The sequence below is a fragment of the Balaenoptera musculus genome, chromosome 6, assembly GCF_009873245.2.
Source record: "Balaenoptera musculus isolate JJ_BM4_2016_0621 chromosome 6, mBalMus1.pri.v3, whole genome shotgun sequence".
In the NCBI taxonomy this organism is placed as follows: Eukaryota; Metazoa; Chordata; class Mammalia; order Artiodactyla; family Balaenopteridae; genus Balaenoptera; species Balaenoptera musculus.
This window is the reverse complement of record NC_045790.1, coordinates 106,433,920-106,447,502: the sequence shown is the minus strand read 5'-3', so window position 1 is coordinate 106,447,502 and position 13,583 is coordinate 106,433,920. Positions and strand designations below refer to the sequence as shown.

Here is a 13,583-nt window from a genome sequence, read left to right as displayed (position 1 = left end):
ACCATTGGGAAGCTTTTCCATGGCTTAGCTTGGGGCTTGGCTTTTCTTTCAGTTTTCTTGTCAGTATGAAGTTCTGCCATGTTTTTTGGCTGTGTTCCGCTTTGAGATTCTTATGGGGAAATGGGAATGCAACCAAACTCCTTGTGGCAATTCCCATGTTCCATAGTTGGAAACTTGGGTCCCATTTGTTATATGAGCTGCTTGGAATTGGCCTGTTTTGTTTCAGTGCCCAAGCATAGTGAGTAGTATTTGTGATGCCTGCTATTGCAGTTAACGGTCTTAGTGAAGTTATACCTCACCCAGGGATGGGCTTCTTTTTTAAGGCTACTTGTTCCTTACCAGTTTTTTCTTATCTAGATGACCCCCCCCACCCCAAGTGTGATTGGCTAGAAGCTTATAAGTAGTGTTATTATTTTGTCGTAATTATTTACGCTTCAGCTAATATTTTGCTTGACCTTCTAAGACTAAGTAGATTAAAACATTACTACTGAAGTGTACACAGACTGTGTATTTTTTTTAATGCTTGTTTATTAATTTATTTATTTGCTTGCCAGTTAGGGAGAGTCTTTGTTTTCCTTATTCTAAATTGCTTTAGGCTATCATATCCACCCCCCCCCCCACCCCCCATTTTCCCTCCAGGGCTCCATGAGCTTTAATATAATGGTAGTATCTGCCTGCAGTGACATCTACTGACACAAGCCAAGTTTATCGTTTGTTAGTCCTTGCTGCAGGATTTGGCTTGAGAACCAACACTAGGGAGCCATGGTACTAGTGACCCACACAGACCAATTGGATTCAATTTAAGATACATAGAAAAATCTTCCCTAATTCTGCCCTCTCTTTCACTTGGAACTGTTCATATTAGAATGCTTTTCTCGCACGTGCGCTCTCTCTCTCTCTCTTTTTCGCGTTAGAAGTTTGTTTATTTAACCCTTTTTAAAATAATTGACACTTCAGTGTACACTTATTCAAATTGAAACTCAGTGAGGACTGTATTAACATCTCTTTGGTTGAATATTGGTCTTGATTTAATGTTTGTCTTTTCCTACAGAAATGCTGCTCATGGATTCTCCCTTATTCAGGTGGACAACACAAAGGTCACCATGAAAGAAATCTTGCTAAAGGCAGTGAAGCGAAGAAAAGGATCCCAGAAAATTTCAGGTGGGACAGTTAAATCATACCCTGGCAACAGAAGCTTAACCCTTAGTTAAAAGTGCTGGGTGTGGGTGTGGGTGGGTGTTTGATGGCTGGCTAGATTGGTTCAGATGTCATTGCTGGGTTCAATAGCAAGTGTGCAGCAGAAGAGTGATTTTAAGCTGCCCCTGGGCCCAAGGAAGGGATTGGGTCAGTGACATATGTGAGAAGAATGTGTCCATGTCACTTATGGAACCTTCATCATTAATTTGCGATAGATTAAGACAGCGCTACTTGACTAACTATTAGTTGGCGTAAAGCTGTCTGGAAAACTGATTTAACCCTAAATTTGAAGCACTGCTTTTAATTTCATGTTTTCATGTAGTTTTCCATGGGGGAAACTTCTGGTTGCTAGTGTTTGGGGTATAGAATAAAAGAAAACATTTTTTCATTTTTACCAAAATGAGGGCAACTGTAAAAAAATAAATTTTTTTTAAGATAAATCACTTGACACAAGTAGCTGTTAATCGCTAATTCCTCGTTACCCAATTTATACAGAAAATAAGCTGGTGGTGTTAGCTGTAATATTTAAAGGATACGAGAAAAGAAAATATTCCCAATATTGAGAAATAATTATTTTGAGAAGTAGCTCAAAGATTTATCACACCATAGACAACTTTAGTATAAATCAACCTATCTATGACATGTCAAATATCTTAGCTTTGTAAGCAAATGAGACTTCTTAAACACCTTTGGTTTTATGTTTTGGAAAGGGAAAAAAAGCGTGGCTCGGGTTGAGGAAAATAGTTCTGTGTTCCTTTTAAGGGGAGGAATGTAATCTGTTCCAGATTTAATTAGCTATCTTCAGATGAAAGCTGAAGTTTTAATAAAAGTTAGAAGAGATAACCTAGTGAAGGACACGGATGAGCTGTCTCAAGGCCATATTCCAGGGGAACGATAAGAGCTGTAAAAAATGGCAGAGGAGAGCAATTGACTGGAGCAATGAAAATCTGATTCTCATAAAAAAGAGAGAGAGAGAGAGATGCTGGTAGGGGCGGTTGTAGATGAGACCTGCTAGCGTCTGCAAGCAATTTGGATGCTTGCCAGGAGTCATTGTTCACCCTCGGCTGTGGCGGCTCCGTCCAGATGTGCCAACTGCACGTTTCGGCTTTTGCCAGCTGACTGCGCCGTTTGATAACCAGCTCTCTGGATGCCCATCACTGGCCGCAGAGATAGAATTAAATGATGATGATCTTCCCACAAGTTGGGAGAGGAAACAATGCATATAAATCTTGATTTCATCTCAGCATGAGAAGTCTTTATCCATCATCACTCATAATGAACAAGTCGTTAGCTGGGATGAATGGTGTTCTGGTTTTTCCAAACACCTCTTTTGTTCATTTTTTGGGTGACTTTTATCCATTGCATGGGGGTCAAGCCTCTTTGCGTTTAAGGGATGATCGAAGAGGCATAGCCTCTACTTTCCCGGGGGAAAGTAGAAATTTTGGGGTTCTAGGTGCCAATCTAATAGCATTTAAACAGTTTCAGATATTTAAAGGTGTTAAATAAGCATTCTTCTGCCTTTAGGATCCTGGTTTTTTCGTCTTGTTTTCGTCCCTAAATTTTTTATGTAATAGTGTATTTTATGACATATTTATTATATTCTGAGATGGCTTTATTCTGAATTGCCCAAGAGGAGGTAGGACTAACTTTTTTAACCTTCTTAATAGAAATTCTGCTGTCGCACATTTTTTAGATCATGAAAGCTCTGTGAACTCACTGGGATACAGCTGAACCAGTGTCTTTCCCTCCATCTCCAGCCATCCCTGTCCAATTGCATACCTATTTATCTGTGTCCATCTCCAGCAGCCACGTTTATTATACACACATTTATTTATGTTCACCTTTGTGTACACATCCCTGCCATTTCCATCAGAGTCTTTGCCATATCATTGGCAAAGAGTTAGGACTTGTTTTCTGAAAAACAGTCATCTGCATTATTTATTCCTTTTCATACTAGAGAAGTCAATTGAGATTGATGCATTTACATAAATTACTGTCCATTTTCTTGATCCAAAAAGCTTTTTAAAATAAGAACCTCTTTCTATTGCTTTGTTAAGTCTGGTCTCATGAAATAGAAGGATTATCTCCAGTTTGGAAAAGATGTTTATTTAAGGTTAACTTGGTAAAGGCAGGGTATATTTTGTGTTTTGGAACTTTGTATTGTGGAGTGGACTTGTTTTGGAGGGTGATTAATGAAGAGGAAAATCCTCCTGTCATAGAAAGAAACACAAGTACATTTACTCAAAAAAAAAGAAAAGTCTGTTAGTGCTCACAGTTGGCTGTGAAATACTTATTACTTACCCATTATGACACATGAACTTAGTCATGAACTTGGTGTCAGGAGATGCCAGGTTAGAGACACTCATCCTGCACTTCCTAAGCCTCTACCACAGTGACCCGCTCAGTCTTTGCAAGAAGGTGCCCGCCATGCCCAGTGTCTGGCTCAGCCCTCTCTTCAAACAGCTTTCACCTGACTGAGCGCAGAACAGCACTTGTCTCTTTGCTACTATTATTTAATTTAAGCGAGAAGAGAGAAATAACACTTCAGATTAGACAGCATGTGCCATGTGGGGTCAAGAGTTCTCACTGCTTGTGCCTTAGAGGTTAGTCGTATTAGACCAGGATTTCAGAACTCCTTTCATAGGCTGACAGTGAACTCTAGCTGCTTACTCACAAACCTTTAACATCGCTCATCTTTTTTTCCCGAATGACCATACAACTCTCTGTTTAATAATAAAAAATTGAGAACTTAAACTATTTAATTATTAAATCAAGCTGTGGGCTTAATGACTGGCCTAGTGTTTAAATACTCTGTTGCCCTTCCCCCTGACATTCCCTCACCAATTTTCGTTTGTAGAAAATCAGAAGGTGATAGATATTTGAGCAAAAGAATTCTTCTTTGTTTAGGTAAATAGCTTTGTCAATGGAAACCTCTAGGGTTTTAAAATATTTTTGCTTTTTATGGATAGAATATCATTACAGACACTTGCAACTGATCTAAAATTTTGATTTGCATTATTTGTAATTATTTCACCAAGTCATAACTATTTATGAACACTGCAGGGTTTTTTCTATTAATATTCATGTACTGAACTTACAGTAATCTTTTCATAGTGTGTCCCAGTCAGTTCTCTGCTAAGGCCCATTTTTTTAAGCCCATTTTTAAATGTCTCTTTTAAAAGTCTCTCCCCAGCTTTTCATTTTATTACTGACCTACTTGACATTTGGAATCTACTTGCATTGGCAGAAAGTCCCCACGGTTTAAGCAAATTGTAAATGGAGAATCCAGTTTTAGAAGAATTAGCTGAAACTTCTTTACTGATTTTAACAGTTGGGTGGGTATGTTTTTAACATAATGAAGAGTAGCCTGTCAGGTCCCTTGATTTAACCAGTAAAATACACTAACCTGTTGTTTAGTGAGTAAAGACCTTAGTTTGTCAAGTTCTCCTTTTATCAAGTTCATCCTCACAATCAGTGATGACCTTCTGAGCTTCTTAGTATTTTGATGTTGTTTAAAATGTTATTACACACCAACCTTTACCAGCCTCCTTAAGCATGATGTTGGGTATGACAGAGGCGCTTGAGAAATGGAGGTAGATCTAAATTCAGCTGTAACACTGATGCAGAAATAGAGGTATCTCTGGGTCTACAAAAGAGAGAAGGCTTCGAAGTAGGATTTTCTAAGCAGAATAGTGTTCTGTATGGCTCTATTTCAATATTTGTTGTTATTATAAAATGGAGGAGTTTTTCTTTATCATCTGCTGAAAGATTGAACCAGAAGCATATCAACTTTTTCTCACCCCTGTCCATTCTTGCCTTTTGATGCGAAAGACAAATTTTTATTAGTCTGAAGATCCTTTTTGAAAAGTTCTTATAATATTGTTAATAAGACTTATGACATTCATTCCTACTTTTCCTGTATAAAATTTCACCTAGAATTTGAAAGATAAATGTTAGCTTTGTCAAGTGAACTCCCTCTTAATATCTCTGTTTGGAGTTACAGACCACATTATTGATAGCTAATTTACTGTGTTTTCACTAGACCCCTAGAATGTCACCAAGGAGATAGTCTCGTCTAGGACTTCTCAAACACTATTCCCTAAAGTACTGCTAGGAGCAGAGAGGGGAGTGAACATCTGCCACAGGGTGTGTGAGGTTCTGATCTGAGGGATGGCTAATGATGACAGCATTGGATGCTCAAGTTTTATCTTAAAAATTCATGTAAGGTATAAATATTGATCTATAATGTATTTGTAGCTGTGTGTACACTCACTCATGCTCTCATGGGTCAGACCTATGCTGGGTGCAGGGAGACTGTGGTGAAGCAGATCTACAGGACCCTTGCTGAAGAGGAGCTTACATTCTAAAGTGAGAGTAAACATGAGGGCCTGAGAGAGAGAAGATGAGATGCAGGGGAGCTCACTGCTTTCTATGGGTGGTCAGGGAACACCTCCCAGAGAAATTGACATTGAAATTGTGACCTTCACATTTAAGCTGTGAAGAGTTGGAGAGGGGCAGTGTCTTTCAAAGCCTTGGCTGTTAAAGGCTTACTATTTTAATATAAAAAGAACATTTCAGATTACTTTGAAGTTAATTTACTTAACTTTCTCCCCCCATCACCCAAAAAAAAAAAAAAATGTAGTAAAAATGACCCTTGAATTCTTCCCTGTGCTAACTCCACACATCTTCTTATCTATTAGCAAGTCCTCTCATTTTTACCTCCAGAATATGTCCTGAATTCAGTCTTTTCCATCTCCATTGGATGAATCCAGATCACCAAGACCTCACCTGGACTGTTGAAATACACCCTGGCTGCTTTTCCTGCCTCTGCTCTTGCCCCTCCAGTCTCTTGCCTACAAAGCAGCAAAGAGGTTTTTTAAAATATAAATCAAATTATATCTGGTCCAAACCCTTCAATGACTTCCTGTTGCATTCAGAATAAAATCTAAACTTCTAACCACTGTGAAATACACCGAGGCCCAAAGAGGGAATAGGACATACAGAGAATATGAACACTAAAGAATTGAAGTACAGAGTTGATGGCTGCAGTATGACAGGAATACAGACCAGGCCCAGAGCCCAGGAAGCCAGGGTGGGGATTCGGAGCCTATACCCAAAAGAGACCTGCTAGAATGAACCGGCAGCACCAGGGTCTCTGACTCACTCCCTGCAACCTCACACGAGAGGCCTTACTTTCATGCCAAATAGACCTAGACAGTTATATACAAATTATTATTTATTAACAATGTTTTAAGGGGATTTATGTGTCAGGGAGAAATTGATCTTTCCCCAAGATCTATTCCAGTGGGGTAAGAGCTGATTTATTGAGTGCCTTTGTGTACTTACAGATAGCATCTCATTTAATCTGCATAACACCCCTAGAAAGGAGATTTTATTGTGCCTATTTTATAGATGAGACTTTAGAAATGTTAAAAAGTAGGGGCAAATGTGCATCTTAGAATTAAGGAACTATGGTAACTATACATGTGATCATATACTTTCTTTCCTCTCTCAGCCTCCCTTTCCTCAGTTCTAGGAGAAGTTAAAATTACCCAGATTTCCCCAGTAAGTAAATGACATAATCTTAAATTGGAGCCCAGGCTTTTTTGACCTCAAAGCCATACTCTTTTTATTGTACCGTGTTGCTTATTAGAACCCTAATGGGAGAACAAATTTAAAATTCTGTAAACAGAAATGTTCATTGATTCTAAGATCTAAATGCATCAGGGAAGTGCAGCATTTAAAGGAACCCTGTGGTGAATCTGGATATAAAGCCAGGAATTCTTTTTGTAATTGCACAATTTGTCTGTATTGGTGTCAGTTTTAATGTTTTATGTCTAGCTTTCTTAAAGCAACATACACCTGTCCTGAGCTGCCCTATGGAAAAGAGAAGCCCATATGTTTTAGATGGAGTAGCAGTTTTAACACTCTTCTAACCTGAAATACTCTCCAAAGGCTAAAGTTAGCTAAAGAATCTTCTGGCTGTAAAACTGAACAGAGTCCTGCTTCTTGTGTAATTGTAAAGACAGAAAATCCAGTAACCTTTCTTCTGTGAAAGTAGTTTGCCAGCCAGAGACACAGACATATGCTTTCCTTATACTGTATCCTCTTTTAAAAAATGAGGAAGGAAAGGTAAATAGGACTGTTTAAATGTTCTTTGTCAAAAAGGCTGGAATTTCTGCAGAAAACTGCTCCTCCTCATGAAAGAATAAATAGTCATGCAGATGCCGCTCACACGTGGGGGTTGGATAAGAAATAAAGACCTGATACTTGGTATCCAGTGACCCAGTAGGACAATGATACAGTAAATGAGGACCGCTAAGATGTTCACAAGTCAGAAGTGACCCAGGCCGGAATCTCCCAGTTACATATTCCTCCTGCCTCCTTGCTCCGCCTCTTTATCTTGTTGTGTCACCTCACCTGAGCCTCCCCCTGGCTGGAGTGATCTGAGGCTCCTGATGGATCTTCGTGAGTATAGAGCAGAGCATGTTAGAGATGGCATTGCAGTCAACTATTTTATCCAGAAAGCTTGGGAGTTGAGAGAATTTATTTCAAGCAAAAATCTTTTGGAACTACTTCAGAGACCCAGTTATTTTAAAAGGGTATTATGAGCTCCTGCAACTGCCACATCAGAAAACCTTGAAATGTGTCATTCGCCAGAACTACATTTGACCAGCATTTATTCTTCCTGCTAGTTGCTAATCTTTCAGAAGTTCCTTTTCCATCACAAAATCTATTCATTCACTCCATCTCGGGCAGTCACCGGCATGGATTAGATTAAAGAAAAAGAATGAAAGGAAGAGAAAAGACATAGACTCCCAAGAGGCTCTGTGCTGGTACAGGGGGCACACACATTTCGGAGTCAGAGGACCTTTCCTGGGGTCCACTAGGGACTAATTCTAGAACACCACTAATTTAATAATAGCTCTTCAGGAAAAAAGAAAGAAAGAATATTAAATGTACATATTGATTGTAAACTGTATCCTGCTTTTAGAAATACTTAAAAATGTATTTTAGAATAAGAAAACTGAATGTGTAGTCGTGTACTTACCTCTCTGAGCCTTACTTTCCTGAGCTGTAACGTGGGAGAGGTTGAGAAGATGAATCAAGGGCACCATACAGAAAGCTGTGTGTGCTCGAAAGCTCTGGGTTCTGAGATACCCTGTTTATTAGTTCAGCAGTCATCATCCAATGCTGCCTGCTCCGTGCCAGCCACCGTACTAGATATCAGGTGGAAAACCTGATGAGAAAACAGACTCAGAGGCACTAAAATATGGTACATGAGCTACTAAAGCAACACAGATAAGAGACTACTTAAAACTACTGGGTGAGGCAGCGGGCTGAGAAAAGATGCTCTGGAGTAATTTCTTTGACAGCTGTTTTGAAGATTAATTAGAACTTTGCCAGATGAGTAAGTGAGAAAAACATTCCAGGCAGAGGTGTTTTGAGGTATAGCCACAAAACATAGATGTTCCAAATTACTAGAGCAGGGATGGGGCAGAGGATAAGCTGCAGAAGCTAGGCAGGGACAGAACTGATCAGCCCAGGCCTGATAGTGTACTCAGAAATAGAACTACACTGATTTATTGGGGGGCAGTTATGCAGCAGGCACTACGTAGGCACTGGGGATTTTGTAGAAGCCAAGAAATGGTCCTTACCCTTGAGTTGCTTACTGTTTAGCTGGGGAGACAAACAAACAGCCATTCACAGTACCATGCAAGTGCTGAGTGGAAACAAATATAGGGCCTGGGTGCACATTGTAGGAGGAAAGCCCTAGTCCAGTTTTAGGGAGTCAGGGAGGACTATCCTAAGCAAATGCTCCAGCTGAGACCCAAAGGTGAGTAAAAACTGGCCAGGTGAAGAGGGACGAGAAAGAGCATTTAGGCGGAAGGAACAAAGTGAGAGAGCTTAGTGCCTTCCGGAAACCGCAAGTGGCTCAGTCGAATAAAGCAGTAGAGTAGGAGGAGACGGGAGGGTGGGGAATGATGAGGCTCGAGTGGTCCTTTGGGACCAGATCATGTTTGTTAACTATGCTGAATTTGAACTTTGCTCTGATGGCAGAGGGGAACCACTGCAAGGAGAGCAATATAGTCAGAATTTCTTTTAGGAAACGTGCCATGTTATAAAAATGGATTAGAGGACGCAGAACAGGAGGCAGAGACACCAGTGAGGAGGCTCTTGAGGACTCTGTCCGACGGGTGGTGAGCGTGGAGGCAGTGGTGGTGCTCAGCTCAGGAAGCAGAGGGGTGGACACCAGGGTAAAGTCTGAGTTCTTTTATTCGAGCTGAATGCACAGTTTGGGGGAGAATTGAAAAAGCTTGGAGCTGCCACCAGGTCTCCTGGGGTTAATATTAAAACAAGGTGGTGAAAAACAACAACAACAACAACAAGGTGGTGGCAGAAGATAGGCTCTTAAAGAGTTGTGTTTTTTCTTTCTTTTTTAATAAAATTAAATAGTGGTTGAAAACAAAAATTTTGGAGATGTGTGAAATGAAAAATGAAGGTTTCTTCTTCAATGTGAACCCTTTGGTGTTTTTTAATTCACTTCACATTCAGGTGTACATATAGGCTATAAGTTTCATGTGGGCAGGACCCTGTTTTATGTTTTTTGGGTTTTTTTTTAATTATTTTTTATTATTTTTGGCTGCGTTGGGTCTTCGTTGCTGTGTGCAGGCTTTCTCTAGTTGAGGCGAGCGGGGGCTACTCTTCGTTGCGGTGCGCGGGCCTCTCATTGCGGTGGCCTCTCCCGCTGCGGAGCATGGGCTCTAGGCGCGCGGGCTTCAGTTGTTGTGGCACGTGGGCTCAGTAGTTGTGGCTCGCGGGCTCTAGAGCACAGGCTCAGTAGTCGTGGCACACGGGCCTAGCCGCTCTGCGGCACGTGGGATCTTCCCGGCCCAGGGCTCGAACCCGTGTCCCCTGCACCAGCAGGCGGATTCCCAACCACTGCGCCACCAGGGAAGCCCTGTTTTTGGGGTTTTTTAAAATCACTCAATACCCAACATCTAGCAGAATGTCTGTCAAATAGAGGACACCCAAAAAGCGTTTGTTAAATGAACTCATGAAAAATGTATCCATGTCCTTTAAAAATGACACCATACAATATGTATGATTTTGCATTTTTTTTTTAACTCAATACTATGTCATAAGCATTCTTCTATATTAGAGTGACCACTGCATTTTTATCTTTTTGGTTAAATTTATTTAACTTCGCTCTCTCTTGATGGACTTTTAGGTTATTTCCAAATTTTCAGTATTAAAAAAACATTCAGTGAATAATCTTGTGGCAGTATTTGTTGCACATTTGTGCTAGGTTTTACATATGGGATTGTTTGTCAAAGGTCTGCTTTTTTAAAATGTTGAGAAAAACAAATTGCCTCTCAAAGTTTATACCCATCCTTTGACACTCCAAGAGTATGTGAGAGTGTCTCTTCCCTCCCCCCGCTTCCAACACTGAATGTTATCAATCTTTAACTTTTGCCAAGCTGTTGGTTAGCAGTTAATATGTAGTCTTAGTTTCCATTTCTAGGTTTCCAGCATAATTAAGCATTTTAAATGTTTTTATTAGCCACTTAACCTTTCTAAAAGATAGTTCTTAAGTCACTTAGTTGTTTTAGTGGGAAGAAGGATTGAGAGGAAGTCTACTTTCAGAAAACTATTTTTGAGAAGTGCCCCATAGTTTAGATACAGTTCTCCCCACCCCACCTCCCCCTTTGCAGCTCAAGCAGGTGTGTGCGCGCGCGAACACACACACGGGATGTAGAGAAAGGCACGCGTCCAGACCAGGTCGTTTTGCTTGTTGCCTCCTGGCCGTTTGTTCACCAGCAAAGCTTTTTTTTTCTGCATTTAGAGAGAACTAGCTGGTAATTCATGAGACTGCACTTCACCTCATTTGAGACGTTATGTTGTTACCTGCTTGCTTTGTTATCAAAACTACTTTAAAAAACAGATTTTTGGTTAAATATTTTAGTCTGGTACCTATATATAGCACTTAGAAAATGCATCATACTGGAAATCAGAAATGTAGACAAAAAAGCTGTCACCCCTTAACAGGTTTATTTTGGGGAGGCACATCTAAGGACACGTCTGGCAGCATTATGAACAGCACTGGCACCAAGGGCAACTGTAGGGGGTTAATGGGGACCCTGCATCATTCCTTGCCATGTGCCTGGTGAGTAAACTCCTAGAAGTTTCTGGGAATGGTGGCAAGTGAGGAAAAGGCTGCAACCAACAATCAGTGTCACAAAGTGGGGATGACTAATTTGCTGAGGAGACCATTGAGACAGATGTTTAATTAGCTGAAGTGAGAGTGGATAAATCGGGAGAGGACTGCCTATGCGGACAGATGCCTTTTTCCTTCATCTCTCATTTAACTGTTGTGGGGTTTTTTTTGTCCTTACTGTTTTCTCTTTGAAGACAGCATCCTCAGAAATGCGGGGAGTGTGGAAGGGAGGGTAGAGAGAAAGTAACCTGTGGTTACATTTACTGAATAGTTATTATATTCAAGAATTTTTGTATTTAATCTTTACAGAAACCTTGTGAGATGGGCATTATCTCTTTTCTGTGGTCGAGAAAACTGAAGCTGTGTGCGTATATGTTGTGTATGTGTATGTGTACATACCTGTGTGTGTTACTAATGAGTAATGTAGATGAGATATGAACCTAGATCCCTTAATTCTTGAGCCCATTTTTTTTTCCCCTGTACCACAGCTTCCCCACTTAAAATGTAATGCAGATGAGAGAACTTTTTGGAGTAAAGGTAATAGTCTGTATCTTGACAGGAGCTGATGTCACAGGTATATGCATTTTCCAGAACTATCAAATGGTACTTGTACGATGTGTGCGTATCATTGTATGTAAATTTTACCAAAATATGAAAAAAGATTCTTAAACAAATGTTGAGCACCAGTTACTGTTATGCACACTGAAGTGTTCAGGGGTGAACGTACTGACACCTGCCCCTTACTCTGAAATACATTTTTTTAAAAAAAGATGGACTGATGGGTAGATACGAGATAAAGCAAATATAGTAAATGTTAATAGTAGGATCTAGGTGGTGGTTACATGGATTTTCAGTGTACATTTCTTTCAACTTTTTTGTGGTTTAAAAATGTTCATAATAAAATAGGAAAGAACTCATTAAAATTACAAATATAGGGGCTTCCCTGGTGGCGCAGTGGTTGAGAATCTGCCTGCCAATGCAGGCGACACGGGTTTGAGCCCTGGTCTGGGAAGATCCCACATGCCGCGGAGCAGCTGGGCCCGTGAGCCACAATTACTGAGCCTGCGCTCTAGAGCCCGCGAGCCACAACTGCTGAGACTGCACGTCTGGAGCCTGTGCTCCGCAAGAAGAGAGGCCGCGGTAGTGAGAGACCCGCGCACCGCGATGAAGAGTGGCCCCAGCTCGCCGCAACTAGAGAAAGCCCTCGCACAGAAACGAAGACCCAACACAGCCAAAAATAAAATAAATAAATAAAATAAATTTAAAAAAAAAAAATTACAAATATATAATTTAAATTCTGCTCATATTAATATAAATTTCTGAACTTACAAATATATGTCCTTATGGCATAGAAAACACTAATCTTCGTTTTGTAGGATGTTTTATCTTTCATTACTTCATATGTTAAATATCTTTGAGATCACAGTTTCTTCCATTGACCTCTGGTTTTAAGTAGCATGTGGAGTTATGACTATAATAATTGTTACCACTTACTGAATATTCAAAATTTGCTAGGCCATCGGCCAAACACTTTTTTAAAAATTATCTCAATTAACCTTAAAACAACTATTTGAATTGGGTGTTATTTTTGTTTTATAAAGGAGAAAACTAAAGCTCAGAGAAGTTGCAGGACTTGTCCAAGGTCATAAGTAAGCTGGGAGCTGGGACTTAAACCCAAGTCTATACTCCTAACCACTGTGCTGTACTTCTTCCCATTGGCAAAGGTTACAGGGTCCACAGCTCAGTGGAGGCAAGTATGCTTTTCTCCCTAGAGAGACGAGTGCACCTACTTCAGCTGGATGTGGCAGCGTGATTTGATGGAAAGGGCACATAGACTTTGGAACCAGACCAGCCCAAGTCCCCACCCTAGCTGTACCTTTCACACAAGCTGTGAAGTTAGCAAGTGAAACCTTTCTAACTTCAGTTACCTTTTCTGTCAATAGGGATACTACTACCTACCTTGCAAGGTTGTTTTTTTGACTAAATACATGTAAAACACTCAATCAGTACTCAGTACTCAGTGAGTATCAGCTGCCTTTATCCCTATCGCCACTACCACACTAGGTGTACTGTAAAACCTGGCTTTTTAGGATTTATTTCCTTTCCTACCCATATGACTTGGCCTTTGCCTGTACTTTTTGTTTTCCAGTGAATTAAGTCTATAGAA

General features: G+C 40.3%; 1 protein-coding gene across 10 annotated transcripts in view; it reads left to right on the top strand.

Moving 5' to 3' along the window:
• The window catches only part of MAPKAP1 (MAPK associated protein 1), a 237,572-nt gene that overhangs the window by 141,792 nt on the left and 82,197 nt on the right, over window positions 1-13,583 (top strand). For all 10 annotated transcript variants that reach the window (XM_036855298.1, XM_036855302.1, XM_036855294.1 and 7 more), the window contains one exon: window positions 1,052-1,161. In XM_036855298.1, the coding sequence (XP_036711193.1) occupies window positions 1,052-1,161 (110 nt within the window). The remainder of the gene's footprint in view (window positions 1-1,051; window positions 1,162-13,583) is intronic.